Below are 23,653 nucleotides of genomic sequence, written 5' to 3'. Positions count from 1 at the left end.
AGGTTATTCCTGGCTCCTGCACTCAACTCACATCATTCATTTTTTATTCGCTTTATCTTCCTGATATGCTTTGACTGCTCTTCCATGCAAATAAAAAATGACTATTTTCAGAAGACCTCACAAGACTTCTGCCACCTCCTTGCATGGGTGTCATTTCTGCTTACATTCTTAAAGGCCAGACCTTGAGAAAGAATAATGAAAATAAGATTCAATTGCAATATTTAACAATATTAGGTAGCACACTTCAAGCAGAAAAAAAAATATCACATATCTTAAACAAAATAATAAAAAGGCCAACAAGAAATAACTACTGCCAATGCCTAACCCTCTAAAACACATGCAAGACTCTCATTGGAGGCAGGTGGTTGAACAGAGTAATGCTTACAGATCCTCACTTGGTTTACCTGGTGATACTTCCTAGACGCTGCTGCCACTTGGGCTAAGAATGTCTCTTTTTCAGACAGCTCCCAGTCTAAATGTATGGTGTTAACTCTCTTTATTTGCATGATGAAGAACCAAAGAAGAAAAAAGCAAGTGCCTTGATCAAGTAAGAACTCTCGTCTGCTCTGCATCACTCTGTATCATCCTCATCACTGAAATATGAGTACCTCCCACAAATACACTGACCAGGCCAGGTGACAGCATTAGTATCCGTCACATACAGAAAGTCTCAGAGCTTGGCAACTGCACCTTTGTTACCTAGATCCAGGCTCAGTCCTCCCACCTCACCCGAGGATGGTTCCTTCCTCCCAGCAGACTTCCTGCAATGAGTTCAGGGAATTCACTACTAGAGAACTTCAGAGTTGAACTGAAATTCTTCCATCATTAAAAAAAAAAAAAAGAAGCAGCAGTGAATGACAATAACAAGAAAGGTTTTGTTTAAGTGATAGGACGGACTTTTCTGTGATTTGAAGCTCCCTCAGGATTGTAGAGAGACAATGCTCATAGTTTATCATCAAATTGAAACCCAGCTAGTAAGTATCAGCGATATGAAAAACCTCAGATACTGTGATTCCATTAAATGGGAATGAGCACTGCTGTTTTAGCTGAACAAACGTATGATTTTTCAATCTTGTATTGCATTGCAGAAATTGGTCTTACGTTTTTCATAGCAGAAATTCCTCTGGGAAGCTATATTACAGGACTGGGAATGCTGGAAGAATCTAGAAAGAGCTGCAGTGCCAACTGCAACTTTCCTATAGGCTGATAATCAACAACCATGCACAGAGATCGAAGACTTCAAATGAAATCCCAGCTCCCACAGATTCATAGTCTAAATTACCATTAATTTCAAGAGAGCCAGAACTTTTCTCTGAAGCTTTGGATCTACAAAACAGTCAATCTGGTTACGAAGTGTCTACTAGTGGATCAAGAATGGCAAAACTACATGACAGCATAAACAAATAGATCTCACACTTCATATTAGTTCAGGACATAAGTACATCCCTGAAGAGCTCTTGGTGAAGTCAGTACTGTGTGTATTCTATAATCAGAATTAAAAAAAACCAACAAAATGAATTTGGGCAAGTTCAGCAGAAATGATGCTGCACACCAAATCCGCATTAAACACACACTGGCTGGTAAGCTTACTTGCTATGAAACTACTGTCTGAGTTTTTAACCATAAGGAAGTTGTAAGACCACCTGTGCAAGAAGACAAAACTCACTCTTTTGATGCTGACCCTCATAGGTGATTTTGATGCTTTTTCCCCTCATAGAGTATCTCCACCTAAGCACAGTGTGTCACACTGCACACATGGTCAGTTATAAGTTAAATTTTGTTCTTTGTCTTCTCTTTCCCCCCCATTCCACTGTTGTTTTAGCACTTCTTTAAAGCTGTCATTGTCCAGAGCTGTGATTCACGTTTTCGTAACATTATTAGAGCTCAGTTCTGCTACAACTCTGTTGAACTCAGCTACCAAAGAGACTTACTAGTAAAACACATTTCCGAAACCCCTTTGTTCTTATTGTAGTTTCTACTACCAGAAGCATTTAACACTTCTTTTTTTGTATAGGACTGAATTTTTACACACAGGAACATCATGACCCTTGTTTGAACATGAGCTAACTGAATATGGTGAGGCATGGCTGATGGGACAAACCAAGAACTGTCAGTGGTAAGCTGGTGAACCGTAGTCCACAGTTTAAGTGATAACCAAACGCACGGGTATCAATTGTTGAAGAACTGCAGTGTGATACTTTCAGTTAGTACTGCTGGTGGGTACTGAACCAAAGCTGCCTATGTAACAGTTATTTCCTAAGAAGGACCTCAGAATTTCTTCTGCAGTCATTTCTGAGTTGTATGAGAAGTTTACACAATGTCAAAGTGATTCAGAGAGACAAAGAAAGCACCAAATTAATGACGCCATGTGCATAAAAGAGCAAATTCCAGCAGCAAAGAGTCACAGGGAGTCCAGGACAGAGGGCTGAGAATGGACAGAGATTAAATCAGACTTGGAAAGTGCAGAGACCAAATCCTGCCTGCAGCACCTGCAGACATGAAAGGGTTGTAGTCCAAGATGGGATACTGGACTGGAAACAGGCCAGACCAAATAGACACAGATCTGCTTCCTAAAAAAGGAAGATTTCTTCAAACCCAATTAAGACTACCTGAAAACAAGATAGAAGAGCTGTGATGAGAATATAAGAACACCAGAACGAGGCAAGTATGGCCAGGCATCATTGCAAAACTCAGCAAGTATGTTACAGAGTACACATACACTTCACCCAGCTGCAGACTGCTCCTTTTGCAGCAACAGAATTACTGCACAAAGCTCGAAGAATAAACTGAGTTAACACATGATTAAATACAACAGACTTGCAATTCAGGATAGGGATGTACCCACATTAAGCTACCCCGTATACAAACTAGCCAATGAATAACATATACCAGTTCTACTGAGGCAAGGGAACAGGCAAAAACTGACTTGCATGGGACTGAATTCCATTCAGAAAAATTTCTACAACGTAAGAAAGTTCACATTCTTTGAATTATGCTTAATCAGAACAACATTCTGCTATAAACATTCTTCCTACATTTGAACACACAGAAAGAACCCCAATGGAGAAAGCCAGGAATCTGTTATTTCCTCTTATCAGTAACACGATCTTGCTTCCAAACCCATCCACCCATGCCCCAAAGCAATTTTGATTTCATACCTTCTGTTAATTTTGTCAGTATCTCAGCTCAGCTTCAGAACTGGCACCAGAGAGTACAGCACTGTCGTTGGGCTGGTTGCTTCATTTCACAGAAAACAAGATAACTTAAAATGTTTATTTCCATAGTCTTGCCTTTTCTAAACGTTTTCTTGACTACAGTAGTTGTGGGTCCCTTCCAAATTCAGTAGTTCTCTAGAGATGTTCATGGAAAAAGCTGAATCAGTTTTAACTTGTTCTAAGTGGGAACAGTTCAACACCAAGAAAAGAGAAGAAAACACAGATAAGAGCACCAGCACAGAAATCAGGAGTTGGATTGACTTGTTTAGTCATACACTTAATGACAACTTGGGATTTTAAAAAGGAGATGGTTCTCTACAGTTGGTGCTCCTGCATTATTTCAGTGTACAGTTTCATGAAACCGTACAGAGTGAAAGCAAGGTACTGCTCTGGAGTTCCTGAATCCTTCTTTCTTCTCTGATCTTGCATGAACTCCAGTGCTTGTCGGACCTCTAAATGAGCTCATCTAATTCATGAAAGACCAGAAAACATTCAGCAAGAAAAAGTTTGGGTAGTTTTCTACTACTTTGATGAGCCAGTGAAGCTCACAAGTGCACAGGTGTTCTCAGCTGCAGTAAGATCTTCATGAAGCAGCTATCACCATGTTGTATATGCTCTAGCTCCTGAGTTCTGGCAGTGCTCTTCAAGCATGAGGCTACTGCAGGCTCCTCCACCAAAAGCCAGCTCTGCAGAGACAAAACTATGTAAATATCAGCAGTTGCAAAGCTTCCAGTACATGGATTTATGTATTCACAGCTCCTGCTGGTTAGGGAGCAGGAGGACTCAAGTGTGCATATTTAACATATCAGCCAACACACAGCATCAGCTTTAGCCAACTGAAACCTTTATCACAATCCTTCCTTGCTGTAAGAACGACAATTTCAAAGACCTGTAATGTTTCATTTGCCATTCCAGAATTTCCTTGTCACACGTGAATGCTCTGTCCTGCTACCCTGACCAGCCCTTAAAGCATAGCAGGAAAAGGACTATGTAACCCCATACAACAAACAATAAAGAAACTACCGTTCATCAGAACAAAAGCAGGGAATTGCCACACAGAAGCTCTCTGGCTTTGGATTCTGTAAGCCGTTTTCTTCACTCATTTTAAGATACTGAGAATTATCATTAGAGGGCACTGCTTCCCCCAGTAGAAAATGGGTTCTTTTCCTTACGTGGATGGCTCTTTCAGACATGTGGTAAATGTGCATTTCCAGATAACTGAAATTCTGAAACTAGGCTGCAGCTAGAATTCTGTTTTCACATTTCCTACTTTTTTCTTTCAAAACCACTTCAAGAATGCGTGGAATCTGCATGTCCAAATCCAACTTACCAAGGCTAAAGGCTGAACCTCTTCTGCATTGCAGTAGGTAAACAACCACAAGAATGAACACAAATTATATTATTTTATCCTCTTATGCCCACTTATCCCACAAAGACCCCTTTAACAGCAACAGACTGTTGAGGAGGTGAGGGGGAAGAGAATTCCTACTCACTCTTTGTGAAGACACATGATACCCCTTCCTTCTGTTAAGCTCAAACCCACATGCATGCATACAGCTACATTTCATCCACGTGAACAGATGCTCTTCAGTATCCATAGAAGAGTTTCCATAGAAGAGTTGTAAAATAACTAAAATCTTTTGACATTCCAACACTTCCCATTATTGATACTTAGAGACAAGGCAATCAGCAGATGTACTGTTGTTTGAGAGCACGTGCAGCACTGATGATAAAGCCCAGTTCTTTCTGGGAAAGACATTAGATGAATTTTCTGGAGGTTTTCACTTCCCAGGACTCAGCCATCCTGCTGGGCTTGCACTTTCTGATACACTTCCTGCATCTCTTGCCCCAATCCAAACGATGTTTACCTCTCATTCTCTAGTACTGAAGAAACAGAAACAAGCGAGGTAGGAATTTGAAGCGCCATGCAGGAAAAAAAGAAACTTCCTCTGAGAAGCCTTACAACACTAATACAGTTGTTAACATTTGTTTTGAAAGGTGAGGGGTTGAAACGGTGTGTTTATAGGCCTAGAATTTCAGCTTGGGATTTCTCTGCAAGCGTCCTGGGCTCAAGCAATATTATTTCAAGTAAATTAGATGAGGGAATTCTTTCTAGTGACTAACACTAGAGCAGATTTAATAAAGCTAAAACTGCCCACGTGAGATAGAGGAATCCCATGGTACTATTACTCCAGACCGAAAACTATACCTCTTACCAATTCCCAGACAGCCAGCTATTCAGCTTACGCATGTATAATTCTTCTACTCAGCTCAAGGAAGTCAAACCAATATGTAGTAAACAGGAATTCTGGCAGGCAGAACTCCTTGTATGCAAGTATTTGAAATGAATTAAAAAATCAGAAACAATTCTTTTACCAGACCTAACTCAACATGCACGCTGGGAAGGAATTCTAACAAACCGTTACAATATTTGCTCGTATGACATTCAAATTAAACATATGAATGTTAGTAAGCCTGGAAGAGCACCACGCTTATGTCTTTTATGATTGCTTTTACTTCCTTTTCCAACAGCTTATATTGTAGTGCTTGTGATCAGCTGGAATCTTCTCCACGTATCAGCAGGAGAATCGAGGTTTCCTGTTTATTATAATCACAGAGCTTCTCAACTCTTTAGTAAAAGCTTTCTACATGGGTTAAGAAAATCCAGTGGCAGATTCTTCCGTTGGGCAGCAACCTGCCATGCAAACTGGAGAACACATACAGCCAGCCACACTTCTCACAGAACCTTGTTTTTTCATTATCTCTAAAACAACTCTGTTGCAAGATTAACTTGTCCCACGTCACCACTGGAATGGCTGTCACCTCCAGCAGGCCTAGTCATAAACCTCTGTGCTATTCATCTTCTGTCCCCCAAGAATACACAAGCTAGGGCAGAAGTTTTGCTATGTGGAACAGTTTCTGATAGCAGTGAATTACTTACATACATTTGTGTGTCTGATGACAAACCAGGATATAAAGACACTGCATGAAGGAGATGAAGGTGCCCCATCCCTGCAGGCATTCAAGGCCAGGCTGGATGTGGCTCTGGGCAGCCTGGTCTGATGGTTGGCAACCCTGCACATAGCAGGGGGTTGGAACCAGGTAAGTATTGTGCTCCTTTGCAACCCAGGACACTCTAGGATTCTATGATTCTATGAAGGAAGACTCTAAATACAACAACATACCTGGTTAGCAATGTACAACAACTTCAAATTAACACTATTTTCAGTATTTTTTTAGACTTTTTCTCATTGAATAAGTTTTTACAGAAATTTTGAGAGGCTTTCAATTTTCTTTCTGTTCCAGTCTATAACCTTGACATACCAAGCAATTTGGAAACATCTGAGAACATCTCACTGTTTTCAGGAAGGTAAGCCCAGTCAACTCAGTGGAACCGTGCACAAGCAGAAAGTTGACCTCATGCCTAAGCACTTCAGGATCAGGACCTAAAACCCTACTCAAATAGAAAAAACAGTCCCTTCTACAGTGTTCCTCTACGATTCTATGATTATTACTTCAAATATTTTTAGATATTGCTTCACCACTTCATTAAATAATTAACAGAAATTACTACAATTCAGCATTAAGTTTAACTTTGCATGATACACATGCAAATGAAGTTTACACAGCCTAAACTGAATGCTGATTTTTATAGCTAGAGTTGCCTGATGCTGTCCTGTAGCTACAAATAGACTCAAACATGATAAACCCCTGCTGCATTTGTCTTTATACCACAGCAAAACATAAGTCCAAGCTGAAAAATGACAGAATAGCCTATTCAGCCCATACCCCTGCCAGCACAGCTTTGAAACAAAGACTGCAAACTAGCCATAGTTCAGTGACAGAAGCCATCAGAATCACACTTTTTTTCACTCAGTTGCAGGTTAGAGTTGGAAGCTAGGGGGTTTTATATCTAGTCTGATTTGTACGGTCACCTTTCTTTCCTGCTGCCATCCAAAAATGTCTTTAAAAACATACTAGCTGCATTAGCTTGTCATTACTTTGGTGCAGTTATCCAAAAACATGGCATCCATTCAAAAACTTGCGCTGTGCTGGTCTCCATCTATCAGTTCACAGCAGTAAGAGGCCAGCTACTCAGCTAGCCATAAGCTTCAAGCCTTCACTTGCCTCAATCTCCCAAACGCCAGTTTCTTATCTTCAGACACACGAACCATCAGCACCTACCCATCAAATGATACAAATCAAAAACCCACAGCATAAGAATGGTAGGTTTATTACCACAACCCAAACGTCGGATTTAGAAACACTGGTCCTTGCATTGCACAATGGATGTGGGCAGATTCTCACACACCAAAATGGTACAATAGAGTCTGCTGATATTGCAATTAGGATGACAGATCTTGCATATAACCAAGGCTTTCTAAACACTAGAAAAATGTCAATCATAGAAGCAATGAGGAAGAACAAGCAAAAACAATTTCTTGTTAACGAGCAGAATTCCCAATGGGAGAAGTGAAGGATGGGTCTGAAGGATGCAGCTGAATTGGAGCAACTGAAAAACACACACAAAAAACCCACCCCAAAACACCCAACCAACCAAAACAAGCAACCAACTCATTTCAACCTCAAAATCCATCATTAGCAGGAATATGCCTAAGGAGAGGGGAGTTATTTTTTCCTCTTGAAAGAACTCAAAACTCTCAAATCCACATCACTTCCCTTATATGAGTATTAACTACAAGTCACTTGAAAGACAGCAGAGTAAAGACGAATTACAAACAGAAGAAAAACAGTAGGAATGTTGTCTTGTCTTAAATTAAGACTATATGAGGACCATCTTGTCATAAATTGAACATGGTTGGCTACCATCTGCTCCCAGTGCCACATACAGCAGCAAAGCTTAGAAAGGAACTGGATCTTTTTTCAATTGTTTCTGTGTTTATAATCTCAGAATTTGTGTTTTACAACGTCTCCAAAAAAGTAAACCTAAATATGCTGTTTGTCAGTTCTAACAAAGCAGAAGTTTCACTCAAATCAAGCATGCTGGCATGCAGACATCCCAGGCATCCATTGGTCAGTAGAAATAACACGATGTGACCATAGAAGCAGCACAAAGACGTGGTTGCTTACACTACTGCAACCTCAGAAGGTGCAGCAGTGCAGGCAGAAATCATCTGAACTCCTCCCACGAGGATGTGCACTCAGGGCTGCTCTCACAGTTGCTTGCACAAGGCTACAGTTTGGCTCTGTGACAGAATCTACCAGGGGAAAAGAAAATCAGCTGGGAGGCGACATGTATGATGCAGAAGGTTCTTAAAGGTAGAGAAAACAAATCCAGTGGTGAAAAATCAGGGAGATGGAAGGAGGAAGAGGATGTCAAAAAAAAGGATGACAGTTGATAAGCTGCTCAGGTTGGGGGCCAAAGCTGACAGGAAGCACCCTGCTGTTTATTGGCACACAATCACCAAAGTTCCCATCATTACAAACAACCAGCTCCTTTCCTTGTTTCAGAGGGGGATACATTTGGGAAGAAAAGAGAGAAGGAACATCTCTATCATTACTTCTTCTCAAAGATTAACACAGAGCCAACAGTTTCTCACACACAAAAAAGCAATCCTAATAGTTCTTTCACAGAAAAGCATTTAAAATTGAATCAGAATGGATTTTAATGAGGCAAGTGTCAAACAAGCACATCAACTTCTTAAAAACAACAGGACTCCAAAAATTTAATTACAAAAGCGTTTTACAGAAAAAATTGGCATCTCAACAATTCCAAACACATTAATCCAAGTAATTGAATTCTGTTTTCACATATTTCTCTTAACATTTCTTCAAGTGATGAAAACATTTTATCCTGCTCCTGTCCTTGACACCAACACTTTCATTTGTTTCCACATCAGCAAACACTGAAAAATGTAAACTGAAGTGACACTCAGAAACACTGGAAAGACAAAATTCATTTTTATAGGGTTGATCGGGGTCAATAAGATGCCTCTTAATGAGACAAAACATTAATTGGTGTATCAGTGGTAAGCAAGAAATTACTTTTTCCACAGATGGGTTTAACACTGCCCCTTCTTCCTCATGGGAAAATCAATAGGTTTGTCAACCTCCAGTAAAAAATCTAATCTTCCATTTTCCATCCTGGAATGCTTACATGCTACTCAACAGAATGGTGTATTCGCAGTATGCCACAAGCTGATGGTTGTTCTGAACTCATGGAAGCAGGGCAGCCTGCAGCCACCCGTACCTTATTTATGGGATGTGATGTCATAGGCTGGAAGTGCATCCTTCTGTCACCCTACAGAACAATTTCTGGAATCTTGATGGGATATAGCAGGCCAGATGCCACAGACAGCTTTAGAATTTCATGAATCAACTTTTTGCTATGCGGTCCATTTTGGCCACAATTAAATCCAAGCAGAACATCACTAATGCTACAAATCCAGACATGCACAGGAGAGGAAGGTATGAGTGTCTTCTGAAGACATCAATCCATAGGATTTCTTCCCCATACATTTGTCAAAGAGTCCACTAAAAATTTCATGTCAACATCAGTTGGTCTCATCCACATTACGGAAAATAATGGAGGTCAATTCAGCAAATCAAGGTTCTTTTTTATGCAGTCTTGATAGTGAGCTTGAAGACAAGAGAAAGGAGTTTCCTCCGTAAAGGAAGACTTGAATATACACGAAAATCCTTGCTGCTTGGCTACAGCAGGAAGTCCATGAGAAAGCAGAGACCTGACATACAAGATGATGACCTGGAGATGGCTTCAGGCAAGCATGAAGTCTGTGTACGTTGTGTGGGAAAAAAGAAACCGCTGTTTAATCTTCAAATACTTGCCTTATACATACATGAAAGCAATCTCAACTGCAACGCACTCAAGTAACAAAAGCAACCTCTAATTCATAACACAGGAAACCCGAAAGATTTCTGAAGGAGGAGCAAGATTGTCATGTGGAAAAAGCACGTTTCCATCATTACCATTAAGCTCACAGACGTCCAACAGGTGCTCAACCACAGCCAGAATTCAAAATATGACAGGAATCAAAGGACAGCAAACGATTTGCAGACAGTGCAGACAGTAGGCGCCATCTTGGACAAGAGGTGCAGCCGTAGCTCAGAAAAATTGGTCTCTAGTGTGCCAAGTTCTACCTTATGCAAATAAAAGGTCGTTTAGGTCACACAGGAACATAATATTCTGAATGATATGGGCTTCACAGACTGCACTTTATCTGTACAAAAGTCAAAGAGCACTTATGTGCCGTAACGTAGAATACCATGGGCTGCTACGTGGGCCCAGCTGCCAGTAACCTTCTCTGCCATTATAATTCATGCAAAAATACATGTGCTGCTTCCAGGCACACTGCTTTCCAGCACCAATTTCAAAAGGGTAGAAGAAAACAGAATTCCCTGCCCATTTATCTCTATATAGAATACTACTCTCACTGTGAGATCATTCTCTTCGAAAGTAAGCAGACAACTAAATTAGAGCCAGCAACGCATCAGAGGAAAGGCAAACTGTGTTCTGTGGCAGCCTAAAATGGAGATTTCTATTTTCCCAGCCAATTGTGAAAAGCTAGTATTTCACTCTTTACCGTGACTATCTCAGATCTATGTTGCAGTAAAACATTCCTCCCAAATGTTTTCAAGAGATTACAGCGGGGCTGCACAGAAGGTTGCTGTGTGCAAGGCAGGTGCTGTAGGAAAAGGAAGAAGTCCCTCTCCTGGCAGAATCAAGTCACAAAATACCAATTGCAGCCAGTCTCAAGCAAACTCATACTGTTGAAGTTGCAGGCTAACACAGAGAACAGCTCTGCTGAAGATTAGCATATGTAAACACGACAGGCAGGGGAGGACAAGACAGTGCACCAAGGAAGACTGCCCACTGTAGCGAAGAACACAAGCGCTGCTAACCAGTATGAAAGGATCAGATAAAAAGGTGAAAAGAAAACTAAAATGGAGGAAGGTAATTTCACAAGATAAACATGAAAACAAACTGAAAGACACTAGAAGACATAAGCAGTATAACACAAGTTGTTACTACAACACGCAAGCTGACTTCATTTCACAGAGGTTTCATCTCCATAGTCAGCAAGTCCACAGAACATATGCACCCTCACATCTAGCAGAATTACTACAAAACTGAAGATTGCACAGAAGTTGCATGCATTTAAGGGTTTACATAGAGGACAGTTCCAAAATGTTTAGTGGGTGATATCCGTGGCTTCTTAAGACCTTTTAATGCATCTGTTTGTCCCACTGACAAACCACAAAGGCAGGGACCAGGACAAACCTGCAGTTCTGCCTCCCACCCCTAGTCTCTCCCTCATGGCTTCATATTCCACACTGGCCAAAGAAGTTTTGTCAAGTATCCCCGGATCACGAGACCTGCAGATGGAACACAAAAATAAGTGTTAGAAGGCAACAAGCTGTCTGGATTGAACAGGACACCGTGGCATTATTTTTGGATGATGCATCTGAAAGCACAATATTGAGACGTACTGCACAGAAGCCAACAGAGAGAACAATACCAGAATTCCTCCTGTTTTTGTAACTTCCACTCAAAGAACAGGGCTGAATAAGAAAAGCTTCCTCTTCCCCTCCCATAAACAGCCTGCACAAAAAATGTATCTTCACCACGTAGTACAGAAAAGCAACAACAGTCACCAACAACAGCACAGTCAAACAGTCACTAAGAAAAGCACCTGAGTCACCAAAAAAAGGCCATCTCCATTCTGTAAAGCATAGTTTTTCAAAGACTATCATCACGAAGGCATTTTTTTCCATGAAATTGATTTGTAATGTGTCTCAACCTCCATCAGAGCCATTTGGTTGATAGAGATGACATTTAGAAGAATTAACATAAATTATATGCGAAGGGATAATTATGACAGTCTGCTGTTACAATCTATCAGATGGCAGCTGAATCTTTCACAGCTTCTCTTCTCTTGTGCGGAAGCCCTACTTTTCTTCTGGCTTTGCACCCCTAATGGCCAACCTCTTTCCTTCTAAGATTTGTCACAAAATAACTGCCAAGTGAGCATCGGTGTGATAGCCCCATGCATTTAGTAGACCACCTTAAAACCAGTTACATGCATGGATTTGTATAATGAAACTAGATGATTATTAATCACAGTTTTAATTGCCTCAGTGTTTTGCTGCTGAAAGTAGGGAAAGTATCTGGGAGGGGGAAGGAGGAATGCAGTTTTACTTTTTAATTATAGAGTCAAAAGAAGGACTCAAAAGCAATAATTTTTTTTCCTCAAACCAATTAAAGCTAAATCCAGCATAACCAAGAGGAAAACACTTGCATTTTTAGGAAACCAGAAAACATCCATTATTTAGGAAATAAGAATCCCCATGACATGAAAACCTAAGTCTAGATTCAGTAGCCTTGAGATATACTTCTGGCAAGGTGCTTAAAGGACAAACACTGATTCAGGGTCTGGCACACCCTTCTAATAACTCACTAATGAGAAACTACTTTCCCTTTTATACCCTCTGTAAAGCCTCCCCCCATCCTCTACATCTCTTTCTGAGCTCAGAATGCAGTTAGAAAATAGTATACAAAAATGAGGAGGTTGATGAGCTACCAAAAAATCCCAGGGATGGGTCAGCACGCTGTTCCCGTTCACAAACAGCAGCAGTAAAACCACTTCTTTATTCTGCTGGGAACTCGATCATCCCTTACAACTACAGTCCTTTCCATCTGGCTACCCTCTGGAAGGACAAGATCTTTTAGCTTAAGGCATCCTGTAATGAGGAATGTGTAATTAGCTGTTCTACACAGTATCACACAAGGTCAGAATCAGAATGGATGAGAATTTCTCTCTGTATTTGCAGATGGTCTAAACTTATTTTAATTGCATTTCTGAACACAGCAGTTGATCTGACAAAGAATCCAGGTATGTATGCAGGTAAAATAGAAATAGGCAAATTCCTAACGGCTGTCTGGTGCTGTGCATTACAGGGTGTCGTAGTTTTAGCTGGGATGGAACTGTTTTCTTCAGAGTGACTGGTGTGATGCTATGTTTTGGTTCTAAGAGAACACAACAGTGTTGATAGTTGCTGCTAAGCAGCACTGTGCAGAGCCAAGGCCATTCATTGCAAAGGGCCCAAGGAGCTGGGAGGGAACAGAATTAGGACAGCTGACTCAATCTGGCCACAGGGATGTTCTGTACCACCTGACATCATGCAGGAGTTCTGAAGGGGTGGGATTTCATCTCACTCTTCTACTGCTGGGAGGCTAGCTGGGCATTGGTCAGGGGTAGTGAGCAACTGCCTGTGCATCACTTGTTATGTACATTCATATATAGATGCAGTCATAGCTATTATCTTTTTTTTCCCTTTTCTTTATCTTGGCAATAGTTTTATCTCAACACATGAATTCTACTTCCCATCCCGCTGGGAAAGCATGGGGAGAGTGAGCAAACAACCGTGTGGTTTAACTGGGCAGGCAGCTAATGACCACAACATGGGGGTGGAGGAAAGCAAGTGTGGGAAATGCAAGGAAGCACGGCAATTCAGAAAGGCTGATTTTTCTTTGTGGATTTGTTTTTCTATTCTGCTCCTTGTTACAATTTCCTAAGCTGTTGAACAGAAACAAAAGTGAAAAATCATGAGCTCAGGAATAATCTACGCATAAACCATATGGTCATTCATCTCAGCAAATGCTACATCAAGCCTGAGCGCCATCAGCGCTTCATGAAGATACAAACCTTCCTAGCCAGAAGAGTTTGACTGCAGGTGCTGCCAACTTGGTAGCTGTAGTGCACTTTCAGTTTACAATAGGCATCAGTTCACCTGTACCCTCTGAGGCAGATAAGATTCCTATGTGATCAGCAGATGATACAACGAAGCAGAATTCTTCAAATTTACCTTATTCAAAAAGCTCATCTTCTTCTAAATGTAATACTCTATCACTAAAATTTAAATAATAATTTTCCCTTTTTTTTTTTTTTTTTTTACAGCATTCTGTCAAAGTCCTTATTCACCTTACAGAGATACACTGAATAACAGGACAAAAGAGCTAATTATGCCATTATAGAATGCTCTTGGAGAATTGAATTTAAGAGCCCTTTAGTGCTGTTGAATACTTTCAGCTCCATTTGACTTTCATTAAGTTAACCTGCTCTTACAGCACTGAGTAAAAATAAAAAAAAGACTGTTCAGTGCAGTTATCAGCACCAGAATCAGCACAAGAACAAATGCCAGAGGTACAGAGGAGAAGCCAAGCAAAAGCAGCCTAGGAGTAAGCAAGCACTTACCTGGTCACTAGCGTTCAAGTCTGTTCACCACATCCCGGACTGTGGCTATGAGGTTCTCGTTCTCCTGTGGGTTCGCCATAATGATGCCGTGCAGCCTATTCATGTAGGAGTCAATAGTTTCCATCGTGGGTGTTTCCCCACTACCTATTGTTAACATAGCAAAGCGAGCCACTGAACACTTGCATGACTGAAGCACTTCCAAAAATTAGAACTCTTAAGGGCAACGTGTCAACTGCTACAGGGCTGCTTATGCCACGCACCTCTTCCAGTGACAGATCCAATGAAGTAGTATGTATGTCCTAACTCCAAAGCGAGCAGTTCCAAGGATATCAGGACTAACAAAGCTGGGCTTTCCTTGGTTTGTGTCTCAGAGCTAATTACAACACTCCTTCAGTTGGGCATCTAAGCAACTCCCTGGTATCTGACACGACAGGTACAGCCCCTCTTTTAAATCAAGTAATTTGTAGGTCCTATCTTTTCTATCTAGTAACTTTTTCCACAGACAAGTGAAGGAGAGCAAAGACTGAATGCCTGACTTTGTTAGGAATAAAAGAATAAGAGTAGTAAGAAAAAAAATACACTGAAATTAAGCACTGCTGATAAGCCTTCCACTGCATGCATTTGATGATTCCAGAACCTTATAAAAGAAAAACTCTGGAATAGCCAATACCACAGAATTACAACAGTTGGCCACTTGCTGTAAATTCTGTAAATACGTAAACATTAGAAATTTAATTTTAACTTGAGCAGAGAGTCCTAAGAAAAACTAAGTGTTACCTGGCAGCGGGACTCCAGCAAAGCTGGTTGTGAGCGCTTGCCGTAAGGTCTCCAAATGCTGCTGCAGCACCGTGTTGCGGCTACGCTCTTGGATTACATCCACCTCCAGCTTCTCCACTGCTGTACGCATGCTCTCAACGTGTTTCTGCAGAGCAGCATTCCTCTCCTCGAACTCCATGTTGGATTTACGCAGCTGTCGCAGCTCGGCTTCACGTGCTGTCGATATCAAACCATTGTCAAGAAAACAGCTGTGACTGGCAGGCAAAAGTAGGATGTTCTGAAGTGTCCAACTGATGATTAAAGACTGCATGGTTTTAGGTTGCAGACAAAAAAAGCAAAATACCAAGGAGTGCAAAGAAGTGCCAAAATAACACCCAAGTATTAAAGTAGCACCGATTTTATCTGTCGCCCAAAATTAAAAGACATGCAAAGCACAGGAGCACAAGTGAACAGTGCAACTGATCAGAAAGGAAGACTGCAAGAATGACTTCAAATGCATTCAGTGTGATGTATCTTAGCAGCAGCACTAAGGCCTACAGACAAGATAACAGTTACAAGAATACAATTCTATTGATCATCAGCAAGAATATCTCAATTTGAAGTCTGTTCAGTTAAGAAAAAGCCTCCAGGAACTCTGGCAAAAACATCTTCAGCTCTCACTACGTGCAAATGCCAAAACCAAATACGGTAGCAGAAAATGAGCCAGTGGAGTCTTCCATGTGTCAAGGAAAACAAAATACTGCTAACCAGCCTGAATTATCATCATGCCATGTCTTGGGTGTTTCTTTATGCTACAGAACAGCAGCTCCAGCTTGGAACAACAATAACGACAAACAGAATTCAAACATCAGCACCATTCTCCAGAAAGGGCAGTTTCAAAAGACAAAGCCAAGAACAACTTCTGTTGCAGCCACTGTGTTTATATAGAGGTAAAGTAATATCAGAAACATTAACCACCTACACCCAAGTCATCATTTAGCTGAGGTAGGACAGCACACAGCAAGAACTCTGGAAAATGCGAAGAGGCATCTTGCAGAAGCTTAACTTACCTTTACTGTGATTCAGAAATTCTTCTGTGAATATTGGGATATCAAAAACAGATCTCTCTTTTGTGTCTGCTTCTTTCTACAGAGAAGAGAGTAATACTGCTCATGTTCAGGAACTAAGGAAACAGTTTTAATCAAGAAAACAGAAAGGGAAAGGAGACCAAAACCAGAGGCAGAGAAACAATTAGGGAAATTACGTCCACTAAGTAACATTGACAGCTTTGAAACTTGGAGAAAACACTTATGAGATATCCATTTGAGATTATTTATCTCTATTATTGCTACCCATATGCAAAGATGTGCTGCCTCGCTCAGCACTGGCTCCTGGAGGATAGAAAGGAGAGGGCACTGTGAAAAAGGCCGGGTATTCTGCCTGCAGTGCTGCAGGATAAGATAAAGCTTCCTTAATAAATAAGTAAATAAATAAATAGATAAAACTCCCCTAGCTTCTGAAAGGCAACAGTAATTTCTACTGAACAAAAGAGCAAGAATGAAAGTCATCAGTGCTTTTCCATTACAGAATATATTACCCAACATGAAGATCCTCTTGAGGGCTCAGAAACACTTAAGCCTCTCTGAGGTTCACTCAAGATTAAAATCAGTTCTGATTACCTCATACTAAAACACACAACCTGCTTAGGCTGCATATCATTTTGCCACCCCCCAAATTAAAAAGAGAATCAAAACTGTTTCAATCTTTTGCCTTAAATAAGAATATCAACTAGTAATGCTGTTCTCACCTCGTTATTAAAACTGAGGTTGATCTTCAACAAAGCAAAGATTTGAGAGAAATGGTGAAGTATGGTAAAGAGAAAGATGAGATTTGACAGGGTTTAAATCCATCCTCCCTTATACAGTCAGGTGCAAAGGTACAGATATCATAGATATACTACATAATAAATGTTCTCATCAGAGTAATGTCTTCTGCTTGTGTGCTCATACTGGCAATACAGCCAGATAGCCATCTGCCTATCTTCAAAGTCTGTAGATTCTAGCTGGTCTAATGGACATGAATTGAGAAGAAATCTTTGAGATCTTGCTAGTAAGACACTCTAACTGACAGCATGAAGTTAGATCTACACAACCCAAGGCAAACAGCCCGAGAAAAGCAGCAATAGCACAACAACGGAGAACAGTAACAATGGTTCTGTCCCTGCTGATGTGAATTCATAGTTGTTTTATATACTGCTGTATGTCATGTTTATGAATCTAGGATTCGAAGGAAGACAGATGTTCTATCCCAAACCAACAGGTGAGCATTCTGAGAAGGTTTCTTTGCGCTTTTCGTCGTTCCATCTGCATTTTAGAAGTTGATTCTTACTTCCTAAGCTTCATCCTCTTGTTGCTCTTATTGTAGTTAATATTACTTATTTGAATTGTTCACTGCAACTCTTTTTGGAGGCCACCTCCATATATAATATTTACAATGAACTCAACAGATTCCCAGAAAATAAATCAAGATCATCTGAGTGGAGCAAGGAGAAAAAGAAAGGTTTCCACGACTTTAAGGTTGCTATGCAGTCTCAAGATACAATTTCATCAAATCCTAGCTACTAATCTCAAAGATAATAGTTAATGCTGATAAAGTAGCAAGACATGAAGCTATAGTCTTGCTTCCAGTAATGATTTGAGTGAACATATACTTCTAAAAGCAGTCTAAATTTTTTTTGACTCATTCTTTGCACATGGAAGGTTGAACTATTTAACGACCTGCATAAAAAATGCAAAAAAAGGCAGATCAGAAAAGCTGGGGATTGTGCACTTGTAGATATTAACGCAAGCACTGCCTTTAAGAGTTAATGAAAACCACCACAAACATGCTAGCAAAGCATTTTCCTGGAAATGAAACTTATTTTCCTTAAAGTAGATGAGAGCAGTAGTTGCCTCTCAGCGGTGCACATCCTTGTCACTATTGTAATGAACGTAGTAAGAAACAACTTGATTGCTTTCCCAAGGCAAAAAAAAACAACAAACCCTCAAAGGAAAACAGATCTTTCAGTACAGCCTACTGCTTAGAAATGAAATGAAGAGGCTGTGCATAAACAGGATTTTTCATTGTTTTTGTTTGCATTTACTGAAAACGAGGAGAGAAGTTCTGTTGCCGTAGAAAAACAACTGGAGAGAGAAAGCTCAAACACTGCATGAGAGGAGAGACAAGAGTCAGCCAAGACCCAGAGGTTTGCGATAGTTCTCACCATCTACAGGCACCTCATCTCCAGACGTTCATTACTCTCTTCCAGTATTTACATATGCAAAGAGTGTGTGGGAGGGGGTGGGGGGCAGGAGTTTTGTGAGAGTTCTCCCAGTGATTTGGCTACGTTATTTTCCTCTCAAGGAAGTCACAGCATTCATGTTTGTGCAGAAAAATCAGTACCTCAAAACAACAGCCTACAGGGGTAACGCTGGAAGGTCTATCAAGGTCACAAGCTTTGTGTCTATTTTACCCCAGAGTTTCCAATTTAAGAAAATATGGGGGAAGTTACAGCTTTTTCTGCTTTGAAAAATTCCATAGTAACAATTCTGCACATTCAGCCTGTAACACAGCAGAAACTGAAGTACAGAATGAAGAGGTTTACCTCATGATCGTGGACTGGCTGCCTTGCTCCATCTGAAAAAGAAAAAAGTAATCCTTCAGAATACCTAAGATTTGAGAAAATTACCAAAAATTATAGCAGTTGCACTACAGGTAGAGAGGAAACTCGTGCAACTTTCCTAACAAGTCATACAGAACCTGTGTCTAACTGTGGATGCTTTTAATGCACATCCTCCCATAAAATCTAGACACAGTTAATTCTACATGAATCTAATCACTTCAGACACAGCAGAGACCAATGCCATAGAAAGAACACTTTATCACTGACAAGCCTTAAGCAAATGTCTGGCTACATGTCTAACTGGGAATCTTCTCTTCTAGCTAGGAGTACATTTTTGTCTTGATCAATACCTTGCCGGTGTGATTTGCCTTTTTGTCTGTCCTGTGCTTTCCTGCTAAAGACTTTGTAGGCTTCAGTCTTCTGATACTGCTCCAGTTCTCGCATGTAACGCTCCTTGTCTCTGTCTGCTTCATCGAGGTATCGCTGAAACAGAAAAGTCCAAGAGGTTCAGGGAGTTCCCTCCCCTTCTGGAGGAAGGGAAGAAAAACAACTTGTCAGAGGAAGTGCTGATCCATCTCACCGACTCGAACAGGGAAGGAGTGCAGAAACAAGAACGTGGAAGATGCAAAGGGTTAAAGTTCCTGGATGAAATTACTGTCCTCTGCCATCCCCTTTTTTGTGTTGTGCTGTTGAGATGACCTGCTGCTAGGCCACTCAGTTCAAAAGAATTACCCACCTACACGTTATAAAATACAAGCTTAAGAACTGTCTGACAGTGGTCAGGATTAAATGCAATCAATTAGAATGCATTCTTAACAGATCATGATTTAAGGTTCAGAAGCGTATCACTGAGGTTCCAATACACCTGTTTTCATGCTCTCAATAGACAAAAGCAGCACCATTCTACAACCTCACACCTCACCCCTCATCTGAGAAGTGAATAAAGCAACGTGGTTATCAGCAAAGCACAAGCCTGCAAGGATTTATCAATTTAAGCCACCTGTATTTAGGCTAAGAAAATTAATTCTTTTGTGGCCTGCAGATGTTTCACATATCTGCGTAACGGAAGGAGCTTAACTAGAGAATTGTTTAGGGGAAGAAGTGAACAGAATACCATTTAAGGAGTAGTCACAATTCTTAGTTAGTGAGATCTTTCCAAGAAATAGCTGCTTCCGAATCCTCCCCTCTTCAGGAGTTTAAAATTCAACGGAAGCACTGAATCAGAGTCAAACTCAGTCACGTGCTATGACTTGCATTTTCATGAAATCATCGTGGCAATTTACCTAACCATTATATATTCCATGCATTTGGAATATTGACCCTGCTGAGGCAACAGTTCATGTCCTAGATTAGAGTGCTGATGCTGGGCTGCATTGCTTTTGGCCATTGAATTCTTCCATATGACATTAATCCCTTTTTTCCATCTCCAGCACAGTGACTGCTGAAAGAGCACAGTAACTGAGTTAAATTTCTCCTCTTGCATTTTAGAACAGCACGTTCTGCTATACTGTCTGCTAGATGGACATCACAGTTTTCTAGTACAGGTTCGTACACCTCATAACATATTTCACCATGTAGGACAACAAAAATAAGGTTGCTCAGTTCAACAAGAGTTCAGGGTTTCTGAAGCAGCAGCCTTTAATTAATCTTTGCTGTCTTAATTAAAAAAAAAAAAAAAAGGAAAAAAAAAGACTGGAAAAATGGAAGGAAAGGAAGTGCTCAGCAGCCCTTCCTTAACCCATCGTTAGTTAGGGATTTAAAAAGCAGCACATAGAGCTGGCCTCCACCTCATTTTTCCCAGGTTAAAAAACAGTCTCTGATGCTGGCAGAGTACCATAAAGGCAAGCAGCAGAAGGGCACAATGTCTATGATCTTTCCCTCCCTTCCCCCACCACATCAGAGGCAGATGTGGTGGTATCATAGCAGAGGTTGAACATCTCTACCAATATTCTGTTCCATTTTGTTACAGTGCAATGGATGGCAGCAGAGCAGAAGTCTGAGAAAATGGCCTCTGACATGAAAGTGCAGATGAAGCAAAGGTATGGAATTGAATTCCTCCACGTGGAAGAAGTGCCACCAACTGACAATTCATCAGTGCTTGTTGAACATAAGGAAGACCAAACAGTGCAGAGGAGAGTGATGCAGCAGGTGGTGTGTTTTGTTTCAGTAGCAACACTGTTACAGCAGCTTTGAAACAGTGCATCACCTCCACTGGTGCAGAGTTGTTCAAGTGCAGCATGCAGGCTCTTGTTCATCTCTGCTGAAAACACACAGCCAGTGGTTGTGACAACGTTGAAAAAGACTTTTGTAGCTGAGAATTTGCTCTATCAAAAAGTGTCATTGTGCTCTTTGTATCTGTTGTAGTTACCAAAGAGATACACAGGAGGCATTACTTTCAGAGCATCCCACATATATTGATAAGTTAAAAAAAAAATAAATCCTTCCAGCAGTTCTGAAATCCTGTCAAATTCTCCTCAATCACAGAGAAAAAATATCATCCCCATCTTTCCAACAGCTTTGGAAGCTGGCAGGCCCCAGGTGTATCCGAGTCAGGTACAACACAAGTTTATTTAGATGAACATCAGCAATGGAATGTCTCAGTAGAGCACTTGCCACTGTTCTGAATATATTCTCGCATTATCTAGAAGAGCGAGTTCTCCTCAGGCCACACTGGGATGACATACTATGGCCTTAGCAGGGTTTGTTATGTAAACTCTGTAGGACCTGCAGCCCTTATTGTGAAGAACATTCCTAAACTCAAGCTTAATCAAAAGGCAGTGTCAACCTCCTCACCAAACAACAACATTTTCATTTAGCAACAATCACATTCCAACAAGGGAAAGGCAGTGGAACGGTACCCGTTTCTCCTCAGGAGGCAGTTTGCTCCACTCGTTGCCCAGCATCCTGGTGATCTCAGGGAAAGGGACTTCGGGCCTCTTTGCTCGGAGCTGCTCCCTGCGCTCGTTCATGAAGCGCACGTACCCTGTGAGGGGGGACTTGGGGGCATTGCTGTCCCTAAGAGGTTTCTTTCTCTTTCTCCCTTTGGCCCAGCCTCCTCGTTTAGTTCTTTGCTGCTGCAAAAGGGAAATGAAAGGAAATTCAGGCTGCAAGAAAAAAGAATTACCATCAAAGAAAAGAATAAATATTCATTTCTCAAGCATTTTTATCAGGAGGATATTGCTGCAATACATCCTTGCCATTGCCATGGATGTTCTTCAAGTCTTACCTTAGAGCAATTCTGACTTTCCTCTAAGCAAAGCCAGACAAGAAGTCTGACTATGAGGAGTTGTGTGCATCACTCCTGGTTCAATGGGACAACACAGTAATAACTGCATCAGTTTTTACTACAAAACTAAAAGGAGCAATAACTCATGAAACTATCACGCTCTGATGCAACTGCAAGTATTTCATCTTTATTTTTTTGTTCCAGCTCACAGTTCTTTCCCCCTGGCTGTCCCAAAGCTCTCGCCTCTGTATCATGTTAGAAGAATCTGCATTATTTGATAACTGTAAACTACGTAGCTGTTTTGCACCTTCCCGAGCTTTTGCCTTTGTGCACTGTGTGCCCAAAATGTGGGTGACAGAACAGTATGTAGGTTTTTGTATTCCAGCCTGCTCTCTAGGCTTTCTTTTCCAGCAACCATCTCCAATAAAGAGACCAACAAACTCAAAGGAAGGAACACTACAATTTTCCTGTGGTGCACAGTTCAAAGGAATCACATAATTATCACTCATTCTCCTGGCTTCATATCACCAGTACAGTAATCTCTGGACAGCACTATTTTTTTTATACTGTGTACAAAAAACTATTTCAATCCTTCTAATCTCTCCCCAAATCAATGCTGCTGCTGTCATGTCAGTTTTAGTTCCCTTTCTGGAATTTTAGCACTTCCTTAAACAAGAGGAGCTCGCGGCTGAAGACAGACTACAAGGAGAAACATCAGTGCATCTATCAAAATACCAAAACCACTTTCACGTCAAGTGTCAGTTCCTTCATGATTTACTCATCGAGTCTCAGTGTGGGGCAGTACACACACGGCAGCCTCAAGAAGTGAGCATAATGCTTTCCAAGACATCCTTTACTCCCACATGAGTGCAGCAGTCTCAATTTTCTGCCCCGCAACAGAGGAAATAAATGGTGGCAGTGGAACATACAGTCTTCACAAACAGCAGAGGCAGAACCAGTTCTGGGGCCCATCCTAGCAATGACAGACACTTGAGATGCCCTCTGTGCAGTGCTGTCAGCTGTCATCGGCTGCGTTCCATTATGCAACAGCAGAGAAATAACCAGGGAGAACCACAAGATGAAAATGGCACACGGCTGACAATTTGCGATCCTATCCAAAAAATAATCTCATTAGGGGAGACAGAATAATGACAGAACTCCAAGTCACCATTATTTCACCTCACCTCCTCCTCAGGTTTCTGCTCAGTGTTTTCAGCAGTGTTAGTAGACTCATTTTGCAGCTGCTGAACCTGTGACAAATCCTCCACCAAATCCGGGTTGTTCACAGGCTGCGAAGCTCCGCCAGTGAACGAACCCTCAGAATGAGCTAATCTGAAAAAGCACAGAATGGCAAAAGAAAAAATAATCATTGCATTGCTAAATCACTTCCTTCCTAATCTTTTAAAACATGCAAAAACATTGCAAATATATTCTGTTCCGATGTCATCGTGAAAAAGATTTCAAAAAAGTCACTTTTGAGGAACTGGCTGTTCCATCCAAACAACTGCTGCAGTTACCACAGTTACTATGAAAGCCAGCTTGATTTTTGAAGTGTTATTTT

At 40.9% G+C, this 23,653-nt stretch overlaps 1 protein-coding gene across 4 annotated transcripts in view; it reads right to left on the bottom strand.

Moving 5' to 3' along the window:
• Positions 1 to 8,817: 8,817 nt before the first annotated feature.
• Positions 8,818 to 23,653, bottom strand: part of HMG20A (high mobility group 20A) — a 37,033-nt gene continuing 22,197 nt past the window's right edge. For all 4 annotated transcript variants that reach the window (XM_042824507.1, XM_042824509.1, XM_042824508.1 and 1 more), the window contains 8 exons: positions 23,277 to 23,424; positions 21,725 to 21,940; positions 19,217 to 19,349; positions 18,849 to 18,880; positions 16,276 to 16,351; positions 15,227 to 15,442; positions 14,450 to 14,593; positions 8,818 to 11,570 (listed from right to left, as the gene is read on the bottom strand). In XM_042824507.1, coding sequence (XP_042680441.1) covers positions 14,457 to 14,593; positions 15,227 to 15,442; positions 16,276 to 16,351; positions 18,849 to 18,880; positions 19,217 to 19,349; positions 21,725 to 21,940; positions 23,277 to 23,424 — 958 coding nt within the window. In that variant the 3' untranslated portion in view covers positions 8,818 to 11,570; positions 14,450 to 14,456. The remainder of the gene's footprint in view (positions 11,571 to 14,449; positions 14,594 to 15,226; positions 15,443 to 16,275; positions 16,352 to 18,848; positions 18,881 to 19,216; positions 19,350 to 21,724; positions 21,941 to 23,276; positions 23,425 to 23,653) is intronic.

The sequence above is a fragment of the Centrocercus urophasianus genome, unplaced genomic scaffold, assembly GCF_019232065.1.
Source record: "Centrocercus urophasianus isolate 14NV4802_14NV808 unplaced genomic scaffold, USGS_Curo_1.0 seq_23, whole genome shotgun sequence".
Taxonomy (NCBI): domain Eukaryota; kingdom Metazoa; phylum Chordata; class Aves; order Galliformes; family Phasianidae; genus Centrocercus; species Centrocercus urophasianus.
The sequence above is the reverse complement of the archived record's forward strand: the minus strand, read 5'-3'. Positions and strand labels throughout refer to the sequence as shown.